Here is a 19,020-nt window from a genome sequence, read left to right on the forward strand (position 1 = left end):
AAAATTTCTATAATTTTTTTTGCTTAAGTAGCAAAAATTTGTTGCTTTTATTGGCCATCAAGTTTGGCGTAGCACATTTAATTTTGTTTCTTCTTTTTCGTTTTTGTTTGTTTTTTTTCTATTTCTGCTAGTAATTGTTGTTTTAATGTCTTTATAAGCCCTAGTAAAACCAACAATTCTAGGTAGCAATGTGTAAGTCTAAAGTCGTTGGTCCAATTTTTAGTAGTTTGTTGTTAAAACAAACACAAAAACGGTGTCTTTCATTTAAATAAGGGTCAATAAACTTTGTTTTGTAAAACAATACCCCATAAATTTTGTAATTTCCTCTATAAATATTAAATTACCATAGTAAAGTGTAGAAAAAATAAAAAGTCCAACAAAGTAATAATGTTAAAAATGTTATGGCAGCCAAAAATGTGTAATAAAAATAGAAAATTGTAAAAATACAAGTAAGAGAAATTATACTTTAAAATAAAAATTTCAAAGAATTTTAGGTAAACAAAATTAAAAACAAGTAAGAGTGCTATATTCGGCTGTGCCGAATCTTATATACCCTTCACCAAATTATACTTCAAAATTTTAAATATTTTTAGGTAAACAAAATTTAATTTTTTTTCCAGTTGTTTTTTGAATTTTTTGAAAAAAAAAATTTTTCGATTGTTATTTTAAATTTAATTATTTTTTTTTTTAAATTTAAAATTTTTTTTTTTAAATTTTAAAAAATATTTTTTTTTTTAAATTTAAAAAATTTTTTTTTTTTAAATTAAAAAATTTTTTTGTTTTTTCAATTTTTTTTTTTTTAAAAAAAAATTCGGGTTCAAAATTTTTTTTCCCGATTTTGACCCCTTGTAGGTCCAGCTTACTATGGTCTTATATACGTCGTTGCAAATGTCTTTGAAATATCTATCATTAGATATCCATATTGTCTATATTAATGTCTTAGTAATCCAGATATAGGTAAACAAGTAAGAGTGCTATATTCGGCTGTGCCGAATCTTATATACCCTTCACCAAATTATACTTCAAAATTTTAAATATTTTTAGGTAAACAAAATTTAATTTTTTTTCCAGTTGTTTTTTGAATTTTTTGAAAAAAAAAATTTTTCGATTGTTATTTTAAATTTATTTTTTTTTTTTTTTAAATTTTAAATTTTTTTTTTTAAATTTAAAAAATTTTTTTTTTTTAAATTTTAAATTTTTTTTTTTTTTTTAAATTTTTTTTTTTTAAAAAAAAAAAATTCGGGTTCAAAATTGTTTTCCCGATTTTGACCCATTGTAGGTCCAACTTACTATGGTCTTATATACGTCGTTGCAAATGTCTTTGAAATATCTATCATTAGATATCCATATTGTCTATATTAATGTCTTAGTAATCCAGATATATGTAAAAAATAGGTCAAAAATAGAGGTTGTGTTGGTTTTTTCCTCATATCTCAGCCATTTGTGGACCGATTTTGCTGATTTTAAATAGCAAAATTCTCGAAAGCATGTCTGACCGAATTATTGAAGATTTGGATCCCGAAGATATCTGGGGTCTTAAGAAAACTGATTTCAACAGACAGACAGACAGACGGACAGACAGACAGACAGACAGACAGACAGACAGACAGACAGACAGACAGACAGACAGACAGACAGACAGACAGACGGACATGGCTTAATCGACTCCGCTATCTATAAGGATCCAGAATATATATACTTTATAGGGTCGGAAATGAAAAATGTAGAAATTACAAACGGAATGACAAACTTATATATACCCTTCTCACGAAGCTGAAGGGTATAAAAATAGGTCAAAAATAGAGGTTGTCTTGGTTTTTTCCTCATATCTCAGCCATTTGTGGACCGATTTTGCTGATTTTAAATAGCAAAATTCTCGAAAGCATGTCTGACCGAATTATTGAAGATTTGGATCCCGAAGATATCTGGGGTCTTCAGAAAACTGATTTCAACAGACAGACAGACAGACGGACAGACAGACAGACAGACAGACAGACAGACGGACATGGCTTAATCGACTCCGCTATCTATAAGGATCCAGAATATATATACTTTATAGGGTCGGAAATGAAAAATGTAGAAATTACAAACGGAATGACAAACTTATATATACCCTTCTCACGAAGCTGAAGGGTATAAAAAAAAATTAAATTTTTATTTCAAAATCTTTAAATATTTTTTTTTTCAAAAATTTTTTAGTGGAAAAAAATTATGCCAAATTTTTTTTCTTTCAAAAATTTTTTTTTTTTAATTTATTAGTAAAAAAAATTTGGGTGATGATGGGTATAATAAATTCATGATTTTATTGAAATTTATAAAAATAAGGCAGTTTTAGCATATTTAGTAGTGTGCGTATGAGTAATATTTACTTAAATAATAATAATAATCATACGCTAAAATTAAATAAAGACTTTAAAAAACATTCTGATATGTTAGACATACAAAAGGACTTATGTATCCTGTTGTTTACCAAAGGTACTTTTTAGGCTTTATTTAAATATATAGTTAATTTTAAAATCGAATACAAAAAATTATTTACGACTTGCTCCAGATCAGCTTGTACTGTTTGTTATATTTTTAATTTCTTATAAAATTGTGCAATTTTTTTAACTTTTAAAGTAATATGATAATTTGACACAACAAAATTATCAAAATTTAACATTTTTGTACAAGTTTTAATTTTAAGAACAAGTTTAGGGCTACTCGGTAATCACCAAAATGTTTTGTACTTTTGCAAATGTTTGGTACTTTTTAAAATGTGGGTGTTATGTTTCAGTACAAAGAATAATTTTATAACAATTTGTCACTTTTTTCATTGTTATTCGAACTTTTGGTACAATTTGAATTTTGGGGTACTTTTTTAAAATTGTTGGTACTATTTAGAAATAATTCATGAAGAAGATTATATGTTAAATTTCAATCTTTATAATATTTATATCAAGTCATCATATTTTTATACCCTTCACCATGAGTGGCAAGGGTATATATAAGTTTGTCATTCCGTTTGTAATTTCCACATTTTTCATTTGCGACCCCATAAAGCGGAATCGATATAGCCATGTCCGTCTGTGTGTTGAAATCAACTTTCCGAAGCCCCCAAATAACTTACATACACGATTCATACATCAATATCTCCGAAATTCTTCGCTATTTAAAATCGAGAAAATCGCTCCACAAATGGCTGAGATATAAGGAAAAAACTAGGACAATCTCGATTTTTGACCTATATCTGGATTACTAAGTCATTAATATAGACAATATGGATATCTAATGATAGATATTTCAAAGACCTTTGCAATGACGTATATAAGACCATAGTAAGTTGGACATACAATGGGTCAAAATCGGAAAAAAAATATTTTTTAACCCGAATTTTTTTTTCATAAAAAATTTTGTTTTGTCATAAATTCTTTTTCCAAAAAAATTAATTAAAGAAATTTAAAAAAAAAAATTTTGAAAAAACTTTTTTTAAAAAAAATTAAAAAACAATTTGGAAAAAAAAAAATTTTAAAAAAATTTTAAAAAATTAAAAAAAAATTTTGATTTTGTTTAAATAAAAATATTTAAAAAAAAAAATATTTTTAAGTGTAATTTGGTGAAGGGTATATAAGATTCGGCACAGCCGAATATAGCTCTCTTACTTGTTATTGATATGTTTGAATTTATTACTCTGTATATATGTATTAATTTTTACGATTTGACTTGTCATTTTTATGAACAAATTAAAGCAATAAATGGAAATTAAATCTTACGATAGTAATCTAATATTAAACTTTAACCATAAATTAACACAATGATGTATGATTAATTTTATTGCAATAAAAATCACTCATACGCAACAGGATTTATTAAGTATTAATATTGGTACGTTTTCAAATACTTTTTAAAATTATTAGTACTTTTTAGTACTATCAATTACTATTTAATTAGGAAGAACTTTTAGTTTGCAAAATTTTTGGTACTTTTTTCAAATTTAAATTTTGCAGAACCATTTTAATTTTTTTTACTGTTTGTTAGTAAAATATTCAATCTTTTATTTAATATAAATTAATATTTATTGTAAAGAATCTTTATTAAAGGAAAATTTCTGAGAAACTGAAAAATATTTGTTCAGCATAAAACATAATTCTCAAAAACTAATTGGATAGAAAATTTACATTGAAACTAAAGTATATTGAAACCATTTCCAACAAATACCCCCTCAATGTAAATTTATCTATCATTAATTAAATACATAATTTACATAAAAAATTACAAATTAAGTTGAAAAACAAAATTACAAAACAATCTTCATTTTAAATTCAAAAGATTACAACATTTTGTATGATTCTGATTTGCTAAACATTTAGTCAAAATATCAGCTGCATTATTTTCTGTTGGGACATATTCCAAATGTATTTCGTTTGCATTGTATTTATCTTTAATATAGTGGTACCTAATATCGATGTATTTACTTCTCTTCATCACCATTTGGCTTTTCGTCAGGTATTGAGCTCCTTGGTTGACACAATATAATACTGTTGGTTATTTAATCAAATCATGGAAACTCAATTCTTTTAGCAAACTTCAATAAAAACAAATTTCCTTAGCTGCTTGACACATAGCAATATATTCAGTTTCCATAGAACTTAATGCCACAATGTTTTATTTTTTCGATTCCCGAGATATCGGAAACCATTTCCAACACTGTTTAAGGAAGATTTTTTTTAAAACTTTCAAATGGTTTGGTACTTTTTTAATTTATTTTTTTACTTTTTAAATAAGAAGAACTTTTAAAAGTACAAGTTTATAGCTATTTACGATATGTATGACTCTGTAAAATGTTTGGTACTTTTGTATAATTTTAATATTTTTATACCCTTCACCATGAGTGGCAAGGGTATATATGTATAAGTTTGTCATTCCGTTTGTAATTTCCACATTTTTTCATTTGCGACCCCATAAAGTATATATATTCTGGATCGTTATAGATAGCTGAATCGATATAGCCGTGTCCGTCTGTGTGTTGAAATCAACTTTCCGAAGCCTCCAAACAACTTACATACACGATTCATACATCAATATCTCTGAAATTCTTCCTGCTCGGTCGCTATTTAAAATCGAGAAAATCGGTCCACAAATGGCTGAGATATAAGGAAAAAACTAGGACAACCTCGATTTTTTACCTATTTTTGACCTATATCTGGATTACTAAGTCATTAATGTAGACAATATGGATATCTAATGATAGATATTTCAAAGACATTTGCAACGACGTATATAAGACCATAGTAAGTTGGACATACAATGGGTCAAAATCGGAAAAAATATTTTTTAACCCGAATTTTTTTTCATCAAAAATTTTTTTTTGTCATAAATTCTTTTTCCAAAAAAATTAATTAAAGAAATTTAAAAAAAAAATTTTGAAACAACTTTTTAAAAAAAATTAAAAAAACATTTGGAAAAAAATTTTTTTTTAAAAAATTTTAAAACATTAAAAAAGTTTTGATTTTTTAAATTTATGGTACTTTTTCTAAATTGTTGGTACTTTTTAGTTAAAAAAAATTTTGATAATTTTTGTGACTCTGTAAAATGTTTGATACTTTTTAAAATTTTTTTATATTTTTATACCCTTCACCTTCGTGAGAAGGGTATATATAAGTTTGTCATTCCGTTTGTAATTTCTACATTTTTCATTTCCGACCCTATAAAGTATATATATTCTGGATCCTTATAGATAGCGGAGTCGATTAAGCCATGTCCGTCTGTCTGTCTGTCTGTCTGTCTGTCTGTCTGTCTGTCTGTCTGTCTGTCTGTCTGTCCGTCTGTCTGTCTGTTGAAATCAGTTTTCTGAAGACCCCAGATATCTTCGGGATCCAAATCTTCAATAATTCTGTCAGACATGCTTTCGAGAATTTTGCTATTTAAAATCAGCAAAATCGGTCCACAAATGGCTGAGATATGAGGAAAAAACCAAGACAACCTCTATTTTTGACCTATTTTTTACCTATATCTGGATTACTAAGACAATATGGATATCTAATGATAGATATTTCAAAAACATTTGCAACGACGTATATAAGACCATACATAGTAAGTTGGACCTACAATGGGTCAAAATCGGGAAAAAAATTTTGAACCCGAATTTTTTAAAAAAAAAAAAAAATTTTAAAAATTTAAAAAAAAAAAATTTTAAAATTTTAAAAAAAAAATTTTTTAAAATTTAAAAAAAAAATTTTTTTTTAAAATTTAAAAAAAAAAATTTTTTTAAATTTAAAAAAAAAAATTTAAAATAACAATCGAAAAAATTTTTTTTCCAAAAAATTCAAAAAACAACTGGAAAAAAAATTTAATTTTGTTTACCTAAAAATATTTAAAATTTTCAAGTATAATTTGGTGAAGGGTATATAAGATTCGGCACAGCCGAATATAGCACTCTTACTTGTTTTTTTTAATTTTTTGAGTACTTTTTTGCACTTTTTAAGAAATTAGAAAAAATTTTCCTTTTTTTATATCTTAAATGTTATTTGGAACTTTTTTAAATGCTTGGTACTTTTGGAAATTTAGTACCCCAATTTTTTTTTTTTTATAAAAATTATAAATGGCAAATATTGGTAATTTTTGTGACTCTGTATAATGTTTGGTACTTTTTCAAATGTGAAATACTTTTTTTTAATTTTGGAGTACTTTTTTAAGAAAAGAAATTAGGAAAAATTTCTATTTTTTGTATCTTTTGTATTTTTGGTACTTCTGTAGTTTTGGAGTATTTTGTTATATTTTTTGTACTTTTCAAGGCAGAAGAAAAATATGAGAACAATTTTATAATTTTTTTATACTTTTATAAAAGGTTTGGTACTTTTTCTAATGTTAGGTACTTTTTACATTTTGAGGTCCTTTTATGATTTTTCGTTATTTTCAAGTAAAATATACTTCTAAATGAAAGATATTATGAATTCTAAAATAATTTTATATTTTTAAGTTTGGTACTTTTTACATTTTACATATTTGAGGAACTTCTAAAACTTTTTGGTACACTTTCAGTTTTTTAAGTAAAACTACATTTAAAACAACAATTGAGCTCTTTTGGTAACTTTTAAGATTTAAATGTTACATTTTACGATTTTTTTTTAAGTGAAAAGGACATTTAAAACCTTTCAAAAATCTAGGCATTTTTTTAAAATTGTTGGTACTTTTTATTTATTCTGTTAGATTTTACATTTTATGATATTTTCTAAGTAAAAAAACACGTTTGCAAGAATAACTCGTCGACTTGGGTACTTTTTAAATTGTTGGTACTTTTTTTTTGGTACTTTTTAAATTTTTAAAAATTAAGGTCATGGAGAATTTGTGATAAAAAGGAACTTTGGCAATCTCATATACATATAACTAGCGCTTTACAAATGTCTCCCTTTTTATCTGCAATCTTTAATCTGTGAAATTACTTTAATTACTAACACAAAATAAGAATGAAAGACCTTCAAAGTACTTAAAGCTGATATTAATTCTTTTGTACTTATATTTAGGGGGAGGGGAATAAAGTCAATGCAATAATTTTCTTAGAGTTTTTTTTTTGTCTTGTTTTGCTTTGTGATTTTCCGTTTTAAGCTATAAAAATCCTTGCGAACACACACATTATTACTTGCCACAAAATATTGTTTACTTGAGGATTAAGCTGCCACACATGGCGTATGATTGTTTTCAAATAAAGTTACTTAGACGACGATACTGGTGGCGCTCGCTGGATGTTTACAAATGTGGGTAAACTACTCAAAAGTTGTTAAATCTGCTTATATTTTTGTTGGAGTGTGTATCTGTGTTTTCTTTAAAGAAAAATAAAATACAAAGCAAAATAAGCAACGAAGAAAAACAAGCTCATATTAAGCTGTGAAAATTTTTATTTTCACACCCATGGCAAGGAAATCTGTTTGAATGTAATAAAAGATTTATGTTCATTTATTACACACATATGTATTTTCTTTAACACACACACACATTACTATAAAATTACTTTCAACACCAATATGTATAGAAGAATACAACTGAAAATATACTTTAAATTAAAGATTTTTTTTTCGTCTCTTTTTTATGTTTATTTGCAGCAGTTGCCAGCTCATGCTTAATTCATTTGAAAGAGTGCAACAGTGAATAAAAAAAAATATATACAACAAAACAACCATCCAATCAACGCTGCTGAACAAAGAATAAAATAAAATTTTAAAAAACAACAAGTGCCAACAAAAGATTTATATACAAACACAAGCAAACATACCTACTAAATACAAACATTTACACAGACAAATACTTGCATATGTATATGTAAAAACATATAGACATACAGACACACACACATGTTTGCATTTATTTTAACTAAAATAACTGAAGCGTAAGAAACCATGTTCAAGTATTGTATAGAATTTTCTACTACATCGTCACTACTATATCAAGGATTTGTTGTAAATGCTGATGTTGCTGCTGCTGCTGCTGCCTCGCTCCCCCTTTATAAAAAATGAAAACAAAACATAAAAGTTGTGTCGCTGCTGCTGCTGTTGCTGCCGGTGCTGGTGAGAAAATGAAATCGGTAATTTTGTATCCATATGGACCGTTGACGGGCACCGGATGTTGTCGCATGTTGCATGCTAAAAATTTGGCCATAACAAGTGCAATTTACACAATTGTAAGTATTTAAATATTTAACAAACATTTCAGTGGAAAAAAAGAATTTCCAAAAAAAAACCGGCAAAATATTTGCATTAACAAGAAATTCACAATAAAAAAGGGACTTTATGTTTTCATGTGAAAATAAATGCACTCGTATGAGTTTAATTACTGAGAAAAGCTTATGATAGTTAAAAAAAATAAAAATGTAGCATAAAAAATACTTTTTAATTTTGGAGTACTTTTTAAAATTTTAAATACTTTTTTAAACATTTTTCAACATCCTAATAATAATATATATTTAAAATTTAGATTTTAAGAAAAAATAACATTTTTGATACTTTTGGTAATTCATTTATTTTTGGCCTTTTTGATATTTGTTTGGACTTTTTTAAAATTTTGGTACTTTTTAAAATGTTCAGTACTTTTTAAAATTTTAGATATATTTTTTTTTTAAATTTTTCAACTTTCTAAAATATATATGAACATTTAATTTTAAGAAAATTTAAGATTTTTTTACTTTTGGTACTTTTTGAAATTATTGGTACTTTTTAATTTTTAACCTTTTTGACTTTTTAAAATGTTAGATACTTTTTTTGACAATATTTCAACTTGCTAGCATTTCAACATTTAAAATTTATATATTAAGAAAATGGAAAATTTTTAATACTTTTGGTACTTTTTGAAATTTTTGGTACTTTTTCATTTTTGGCCCTTTTAACATATGCTGTTCTTTTTGAGATTTATAGTACTTTTTAAATTTTAAATACTTTTTTTTAAAAATTTTTCAACATTTAAAATGTAAATTTAAGGAAAATTAAATTTTTTTAATACTTTTGAATATTTTTTTACCTTTTGAAATTATTGCTACTTTTTAAATTTTGCGCCTATATTTAAGCATTGACAACTTTTTAAGCACTAGTTAAAGATAATTGATATTTTTGGTACTTTTTAAAATTTTGGTACTTTTTTAAATCTTTGGTACTATTTAACATTGCAGTAATATTTATGTAGTAAACGCCTTAAAAAAATAGGTTTATGTTAATTTACCATTTTTGATACTTTTGCAAAAGTTTGGTTCATTTCTAAATCATTGGTACTTTTTATACCCTACACCACCATATTGGCAAGGTATTATGCGTTTGTGCAGATGTTTCGCCCAAAAATATTAGTCTAACACCCACCTTAAAGTATACCGATCGACTTAGAATCACTTTCTGAGTCGATTAAACGATGTCCGTCTGGTTGGCTGGCTGGCTGTCCATGTAAACCTTGTGCGAAGGTCGCAATTTTGAAGATATTTAGATCAAATTTGGTATATATTTCGGCCCAAGGACCAAGCCTATTGAAAATCACTGAAATCGGTCCATTATTTCACCTAGCTCAAATACAAGTGTCCTTCCGAAATTGGACTTTATCCGTCATAAATGTTTAATTTATAAATGTATCTCCACAAATTTCGCTCCAAATATTTTAGTTAAGTTATATATACAAAATTCATGTCACCAAATTTTGTTACGATCGGTCCATAATTAGTCATAGCTCCCATATAGACCCGCTTCCGAAAATCACTTTAACGTGCATAAATCGCTTAAAAATTATGGTATACTCACAAAATTCAACATAGTAAACTTTCATAGAGACATAGATCACACGACATAATTTCATGGTGATCGGTCCATAATTGGTCATAGCCCCCATATAAGGCCCACTTCCGAAAATCACTCAAAAATATAAATTATTGAAATTTTAAAAGAAAAATGTTTTTGCTCTTTTACTTAGTGTAGGGTATTATTGTATTATTACTTGTTTAAATTTGCGATACTTTTTAAGTGCTGAAAACATTTGAAAGCACTAGTTTATGATTAATGATGGATCATGTTTTAATACTTTCTAAAATTGTGTTTATTTTTTAAATCTGTGTCAGTTTTCAAAATTATTAATTTATTTAAAATTTTTTTTAATAAGTACTTTTTCTGCAGATCTCTTAAAAAAGTACAAATGATAATTTTTGAATACTTTTTATATTTTTCATACTTTTTGTATTCCTCATCAATTTTCAAAAGCTTTTCGCAAAATATGTATATGGCAATTGATTACTTTTTAATTTTTTTAAAATAATTGGTACTTTTTGAATGTATAAAAAATATTTTTTTTATATTTTGGTACTTTTTTAACATTTGGTCAGTTTTTGAAATTGTTGCTATTATTCTTAAATGTTGGTATAAAAATGTATATCTTTACCTTTATTTCACTGAAAATACTTTTTTCACTAAAATCTTACAACAATTCAACATTTTTTTAGAGAAATTTTAGAAAAATTGTTTTCCACCAAAAAATATTTTTTTCACCAAAAAATTTATTTTTAAAAAAAATGTTTTAAATCTTTATTTTAAAGTATACGAGGTTGGGTAAAGAAGTCCGTGCCTTTTTGATTTTACCGGCTCTTAATTGAAATGACAACACTGCTCCTGCCAACAGGCAGTTGTCAGTTGACTCCTTTCAAAATTTGAACAAGCTGCGACATTAGCAGACTACTTCGTGACTTGAGGAGAAATTGGAAAACAGTGAATTTCGTCTGCATTACTTTTTGTGGAAAAAAAACCTTCACTCAAATAATGGCTTAGCTTAAGGGAAGTCTGAACCATCAATTTCAATGGTAAAAAAGTGATTTACTGAATTTCGTTGTGGCCTTTTAAGAACGGAAGATGCCGAATGTCCTGAGATAAAATAATCTCACAAAAAAATACCGCTTATGATGACCTCGACAAATCTTATTTTTGGAAGAATTGCAGAAACGTTAAACAAAGTGCATAAAGCTTTTTATCCATTCAAAAAGGCACGGAATTTTAGACTCACCCACGTATCTTGGCTAAGTACGAAGCTTATATAAGCTTCGGCACATCCAAATATAGGACTCATACTTATTTAATTTTGTGATTCTTTTAATGTGGGTACTTTTTGAGTAAAAAGAACATTTAAAGTACGATAAGCCTTTAAAAGAACAATTTTATGCCAGTTTATTAGTTTTGGTACCTTTTAAATTTTTGTTACTGTTTTTATATTGCAATTGTAAACAAAAGAACAAAATAAAAAGTGCTGGCTAACTTTGTATGGTAATTTAGGAATTCTGGTACTTTTTTTCAATTGCTTGGTACTTTTTTTTAATTTTGCGTTACTTTATTAGAAAGAATACGATTTAAAAAGATATTAACAAAATTCATTTATGATTTAGCAATATTTTACAAGTAAGAAAAACTTTTAAAAAATTTAAAAATTTTTGGTATTTTTTTTCAATTTTCCATCGTTGGTACTTATTAACTTTTTTGTTACTTTTTTAAAAATAATACCAAAGAAAACTGTTGTTTTCATTTGTTTTCATGTGAAAATAAATGTACCAGCATAAAGACTCATTAACTCATACAAAATAAAATATAGTGTAAATTGCTGTTGCTCAAAATATGACTGCACTTCATTGCACGCCATGCAAGTGTTGTGCATTAAAATGTCCAATTTAACACAACACCTGACCTACTGCACATACTCTTGCTCTTTGTTTACACACAGTGCAGCCCCCAAAAGTAGGCTTATTTTATGTTGCTTTATTAAGTCTTAACGGAAATTAAACGTTTGAAGTAATCAGGTCAGAAATGGAACAAACAAAAAAAATACAGTAGTATTCAGTTAACCAAAGGTTTATTAAAGTTAACTGGAGGTAAAATAAAGGCAATTTGGTAGTTTAATTTGTGCATTTTTCAAATGAAAATGTTTCGAAATTTCTGATTCATTTTCAAAAATATGTTTTTTTTTTGGTTTGATAAGGATTTAGAGTAGACAAATGTGTTAATTAATAAAAAGTAACAATAAGTGAAAATTAAACGGAATTTTTCTGCTTTCAATTAGGAGAATTTTCAAAGAGACCTGCCTTATAGCGCAACAAATTTCATTTATATTTTGATTTATTTATAGTTATTTCTAAATCTTTAAAGTTTAGTACGTTTTTCTATTAATTGAGCTAGTTCTTATTTACTATGATTAAACATCAAAGGATCTTTAATGTGATCTTTACATTTAATAACTGTTGTTCCCAAAAATAGGCTGAAAAATTACATTTTTCTTTAGTTAACAAAACACAATTATGGACTTAAATAAAATATATTTAAAACAGTTTAAATTACATTAAAAATTAAGTCAATGTAATAAACGAGAACATTGTTATTACTGTTCCAACTTTTCTTCACTAAAAGTACTGTAGGGCGTATGATTAATATTAATTACATACTTATTGTACAAATCATTACATATCTTTCAAACTACTAAACCGATTCCAAATATGTTTATATGAAAATTAAAGCCAAGAAACTAAGCTTTATGAAAATATAATTTATAACTAAACTATTTGTTAAAGAAATTGATCTATAGGCTGTCAAAGTTGACATTCTTGATTATATATTTTATATCATTTAAATTTTCCTATTTGCCTAAAAACACTGAAAATCATAAAATTTTCCCCCAAAAGCAAACCTCAACTAATATGAAAACCACATCAGCGAGGTTGTACTGTTGTTCGAGCAAATAAATTAATGTGCAGTTAAATTAAGCTCTTGTTTCAAAATTTTCAAACACATGGCATAGACACACCAAACTACTTCTACATACTTAGCTCCACATAGAACAATTTCTTGAAAAGAAACCCTGTTTAATGGCATGTACTTAGTTGAATTTGGTTTTAAACTAGATTTCAGTGCAATAAAAACAAAACCAGGCAGCAACAACTTTCATCCTCATGTTAGACTCTTATGCAGACAAATTTCCCAACATTTCTGCACATTTTGCCATTCAAATATGCAAAAACTAAAATGACAGCAAATATAAAAGAAAAACTCATAATTTATGTTGATTATGGAAACGTGTTTTGAATTTATTTAAATTTATTTCTTTCTTTCTTCTCATGCACTAGCATTTTAAATTTTGCAATTTATTTTATTTTGTGATGAAATTATCTAAGAGCAAGAACACACAACAATTTAGTATTGTAATAAACTAAACTTTATAACTTCATTAAAATCATTTGCTAGTGGGCTTAATTATACGCTGTTGTACATAAAATATGTCTTAAAACAAATTAAAAACAGAAAAATCACATAAATCTATTTAAATTCTTAAGTACCTAAACTCCCAAGCCAAACTGTTAAAAGAGAAATTTGAATGTTTTTAATGTTCAACAGACAATTAGTACATTATTAGTTATTTGTTAAGAGCAACATACAAGCTCACATACTTACATAAGCAAATACAAAACAATTTCTATGGAATTTTTACGGTCTAACCTTTAGGTGTTTGTATTGTTTGTTCATACACATGGTACATATTCATTCATATGAGTAAATTTGAACAAAAGTTATAACTGACATCATACAACATTTACACGTTCATTAAAAATTTGTTTTGCCAACGTATGTTTTGCATACATACAAGTGCAAGTAACAATACTAGTACATACACATATTCACGTACACCAAGAGAAATAATATTGTTGTACATGTTTACCCTAACCATTTCAAAATGTTTACAAGCGTTTTTTTAACAATATTGTGGTCACGGTAATGTATGTGAATGCAATAACCATAATATGTATAAATTACCATTCACATCATTATAGCAAACATATATATGATTGTAGTATATAAATATATGTTTATGGCAATCATGTACATGATGAATCATTTATCATAATATGTTTTTCTCAGAGAATGATAACCATAATCCGAGAACTACACAATATGGTGAAGTAATATATCTTAAAAATGGTTGCCACAAACATATTCTTAATTACTACAATCATATATGTGTATGATTGCTACAATAATGTGAAAGATAACTTTATAATACTATGATTACCTCAATCACATAATTACAGTGACCATAATATTGTTAAAAAACTTGTAAAAATTTTGAAGTGGTTATAGTAAACATATGCAACTATATTTTTTTTCTGCGTGTACATACATATATAAGTACATATGAACTTAGAAAATTTGTACATGAGAAGGTATATAAATTTCAATATATTATCCTATAATATGCACACATAATCACATGTTCAAATAAGCGAGGGCTGCGAAATAAGTCATTGGCCTCGGCAGCTAAAACCATACTCAATTAATTTTAAAGACTTAAAAAAAACATAACAAAATATGTGAGAAAATATCAAAAAAATTTTAACAAAAACAAAATGTACACTCAAAGTACACGCTTGTACGCACATACAATTTTCTGAAAATAAGCGAATTCACTTAATTGTGAATAAATAATCGAAAATAATCCATCGATTTTTATGAACGATATCTCATTTTGTTCCAATTACATGTGGCTTTGCGATAAAGCAATAAATCTAAACAATTTCTGCCGTTTTCGATTTTTCATGATTTTTTTAAAACAAAAAAATTGGATATTTTTAAATAAAAAATATATTTTTTGCTTCAGTTTGTTATTATAACTCCGAAACTACTGAGCCGATTAAAACGCAATATATAACCGGATTAAAGGTTTTGTAAATTTTAACTTTTTTAATATTACTTCAATAATATCGGACTAACAGTTTTTGAGTTATCATAAATTCATATGCACGCAGAGAAAAAATATAATTGGGCATGGTTACTGTAACCATTTATATAGTGTTACAAGTTTTTTAACTATATTATAGTCACAGTAACCATTTACATGATTGTGGTAACCATAATATGGTTAACTTACGATTCACATGATTGTCTCAACCATATATATGGTTACAGTAAACATATATATGTTTGTGGCAACCATATTTATGATGAATAATTTTATCATAATATGTTGTTCTCAGATTATGATAAGCCTTAAGCCGAGAGCACCATAATATGATAAGTCCTTCATCATATAAATGGTTGTCACAAACATATATATGTTTACTGTAACCATATATATGGTTGAGACAATCATGTGAATCGTAAGTTAACCATATTATGGTTACCACAATCATGTAAATGGTTACTGTGACTATAATATAGTTAAAAAACTTGTAACAATATTGAAATGGTTACAGTAACCATGCCCAACTATATTTTTTCTCTGCGTGTGGAGAAACATTTAAAAAAAAATTCACAATATTAGAAAAAAAATTCATAGAATTTAACAATTTTAGCATTTTTGTAATTCTGGACCTAAAATACATCAAAATTGTGTATTGGTTTAAAAAGCCTCCAAAAAATTTTCGATTTTGTTGCCCTGTGTAATCTTATAATAACACTATACAACACCAAAAAAAATTACGAGGTCCGACCAATAAATTTTGATAGAGGAGAAAAAAAAAAGATACGTGTATCGGCGTTTTGAAAGTTTACATCTGAATTTCATTTCAGGGGGATTAAAGTTTCCCAACTCTGGCACATTCTTATTGTTAATCGTCATAAGAAACCATGTGATCCTTACATTTTAGGTATAAAATGTGTTCCGCAAAGTTATGTAAAATGTTAAGGAGAATATTTTTGTAGAATACGTTAACCCTCTAAATCCTCAAGGCATGGGTTCTTTTTGTCCTTCTTTTAAAAAAGAGCAACAAACTCCATTAAAACAGGGATTTATGTGTCTTTTTTTTGTCTCCTCTATCAAAATGTGTTTTTTTTTTCAAAAAAAAAAAATAAATTTAAAAAAAGCACGAAAAAAATTTCTTTTTCATTCAACTGAAAAGGCTTTTAAAAAAAAAAAGTTTTCTCCCGAAAAAAAAAATAATTCACAAAAAAGCTTTTTAAATTTTAACATTTTTGCACCAACAATTTAAAAAAAAATATTCACAAAAAAAAACACACAGCAGTAAAAAAAACAATCCGAATTGTTTAGTTGAAATAAACCAACATTTTAAAAAGGTAAAACAAATAAACTTTTCCATAATATCAAAAAGTTTTACTTACAAAAAATATTTTTTCTGCAAACAAAACAGCAATAATTTTTGAACGGATTTTTTTTCATATTTTACACAAAGATTTTCTTACTAAAAATTTTAAATTTTTTTTCCAAAAAAAAAAAAAAAAAATTAATGATTTTTTTTAATAAAATTTTTTTTTTTAAATAAAAATACAAAATTTATTTCAAAATACTTGAAATATTCTGAAATGGATAAATACCTTATGTGTGGCACCATAGAACTTACAGGAAAAAACATGCACTTATATGATTCCGGTTTCACATTAGTTATACTTCTGAGACAAGCCCCCATTTAAATGTATAGACATATTGTGTTTATAATAAATATTTTAAGCCGTTTATTCTGTTGGTATGTGTTTTCAGTGTTTTTTTTTTTTTTTATTAACTAACCATAATTTTTTTTTTTGGTATTTTTATCTATATTTTGCCATTTTTATTCCCTGTTCTGTGGGTTTTTGTGTGTGTATTTTAAAACAATACATTTGTCATGTGAATGAATACTAATGTACAAAAAACCATAGCAGACAGACGGAAAAAAGTACACATATTTTCAATAACAATATTAATGGCTTAAAATTTAATATACTCTCGAATGGTTACAATATTTGTAGACAGCAATTCTCATATATATTTTTATACTTCTGTGTAATACAAACAACATACATATTTGCATGTAAATGTGCAAGTAATTAAATAATGTTTGTTATTTGTTAAGCCCTAAAAATACAATTTTTTTTAAACCAAATATTTCAATAAATATTGTGTGGGTGTGTAGTGTAGTGTAATACAATTTGTATTTCTAAAGTATGAATGTTCACTTGTGGTTTTTTTTTGTACTCAGGAGGCCTGTATTTACATTTACAAAATAATAATCAGTGTAATTATATTAAAACACAGTCACATATAGTCATATAGTTATACCCAGTTGTCAACAAAATTTGCATATTTAGGGTTTGTGTATTAAACAAATCTTTGCTTTTAATATTATCGACTTTATAATAAGTTTTATATAAAAAACAGGTGCTAAACTTTAATATTCTAGTTAGATATTTTTTTTGTGAGAGAAGTTTCATTATGTAAGCTGTCTGACAGCTTCATTGGTTATATAACCCAATAGTAAATGTTTCATTTGTCGCGTTCATGTACCTAAATCATCGATTGTTCCAATAAAGTGGATGAAAATTTAAAATCAAATCACAATTTTATTGAATTTAAATTTAAAAAAATGAATTATGAACGTATTTAATAAAAATATTAAACATTTCATTTTGTTATTCAAACTGTGTCTCGTTCGCGATCGTATGTGTAGTTGGCATAAATCAAGATCATGACCACAACTTGTATTTTAATAATATTTTTTGTGTTATTTTCGCATTTTTTAGAGGCAATTTAGAGTTTTATTTTTGTCACGTTCGGGATACCATGTTTATTGCTAATATATTGGAAACATTTAATCGACAAAACCTATATTTTGGACTAAACATAGTGGTACAAATAAGCTATCGCAAATGTAAATAAGAAACAAAAATTTTAAACCATACGAATGTCGCGTTCATGACCATGGAAATTCCTATAGGTTTTCTGGCAATAGTGTAAAACTCAGATCGCTTAAAGCTTTCATACATAATTTCGATCTAGTAAGCAACTGGAAATTTTGAAACTTTTTTCACAATTTAAATATTAATGGAAAGTATTGCGTGTGCACTCTTTAACTAATATGTTCGTGCTTAAATTATCATTAATCATTTCTTACTCGTAATTATTGTAAACATTTTATAATATGTATGTGATCAACATATTGTATGACTGTGTTCATTTGTATATCTGAGACTGGATGCGTGTGAGTACATATAGTTTGACTCTGCATATCTGTACATAAATTCATATTTAAATATGTATATTAGGTTGGAGCTCATTTTACCATTTTTGGATTATCGATGCTACCTCTCTAAAAAACCAAGTGCTGAGAATTTTAGCAAAATCTGATAATGTTTAGAGGTTGCACAATTTATTTGACGTTTTGAATTTTGGGTCAATTGTATTCCCAAAAAAAATATCATAAAATTGAATGCAGATCTTTTCATCATTTGATTTTTAGATGATGGATAACAATTGCTGACCTTGGGATCATCATAATTCGAAAAAGTGCAAAATAAGCACCACCCTTATGTTTAATACCTACATATGAATTTATATTTATTCTAGATTCTTTGGGGATTTTTATTCTGTCATGAGCATTTGTATTTTGAGTATGATTTTAAATTTATTTCATTTATTTAATACATATTATTTTATTTAATTTAATTTTATTCATATTTGTTTCATATATTTAAATTTAATAAATGACTGTCATTAATTTAATTAATAACAAAGTATGATAAGCACATTTTTGCAAAATAATTATAAATTATATATTGTTATTATAAA

General features: G+C 26.1%; 1 protein-coding gene across 1 annotated transcript in view; it reads left to right on the forward strand.

Moving 5' to 3' along the window:
- The window catches only part of LOC135955288 (uncharacterized), a 196,104-nt gene that overhangs the window by 148,537 nt on the left and 28,547 nt on the right, over positions 1-19,020 (forward strand). The window contains exon 3 of the mRNA XM_065505632.1: positions 8,079-8,653. Coding sequence (XP_065361704.1) covers positions 8,486-8,653 — 168 coding nt within the window. The 5' untranslated portion in view covers positions 8,079-8,485. The remainder of the gene's footprint in view (positions 1-8,078; positions 8,654-19,020) is intronic.

This window comes from Calliphora vicina, chromosome 3 (assembly GCF_958450345.1).
Source record: "Calliphora vicina chromosome 3, idCalVici1.1, whole genome shotgun sequence".
NCBI lineage: Eukaryota > Metazoa > Arthropoda > Insecta > Diptera > Calliphoridae > Calliphora > Calliphora vicina.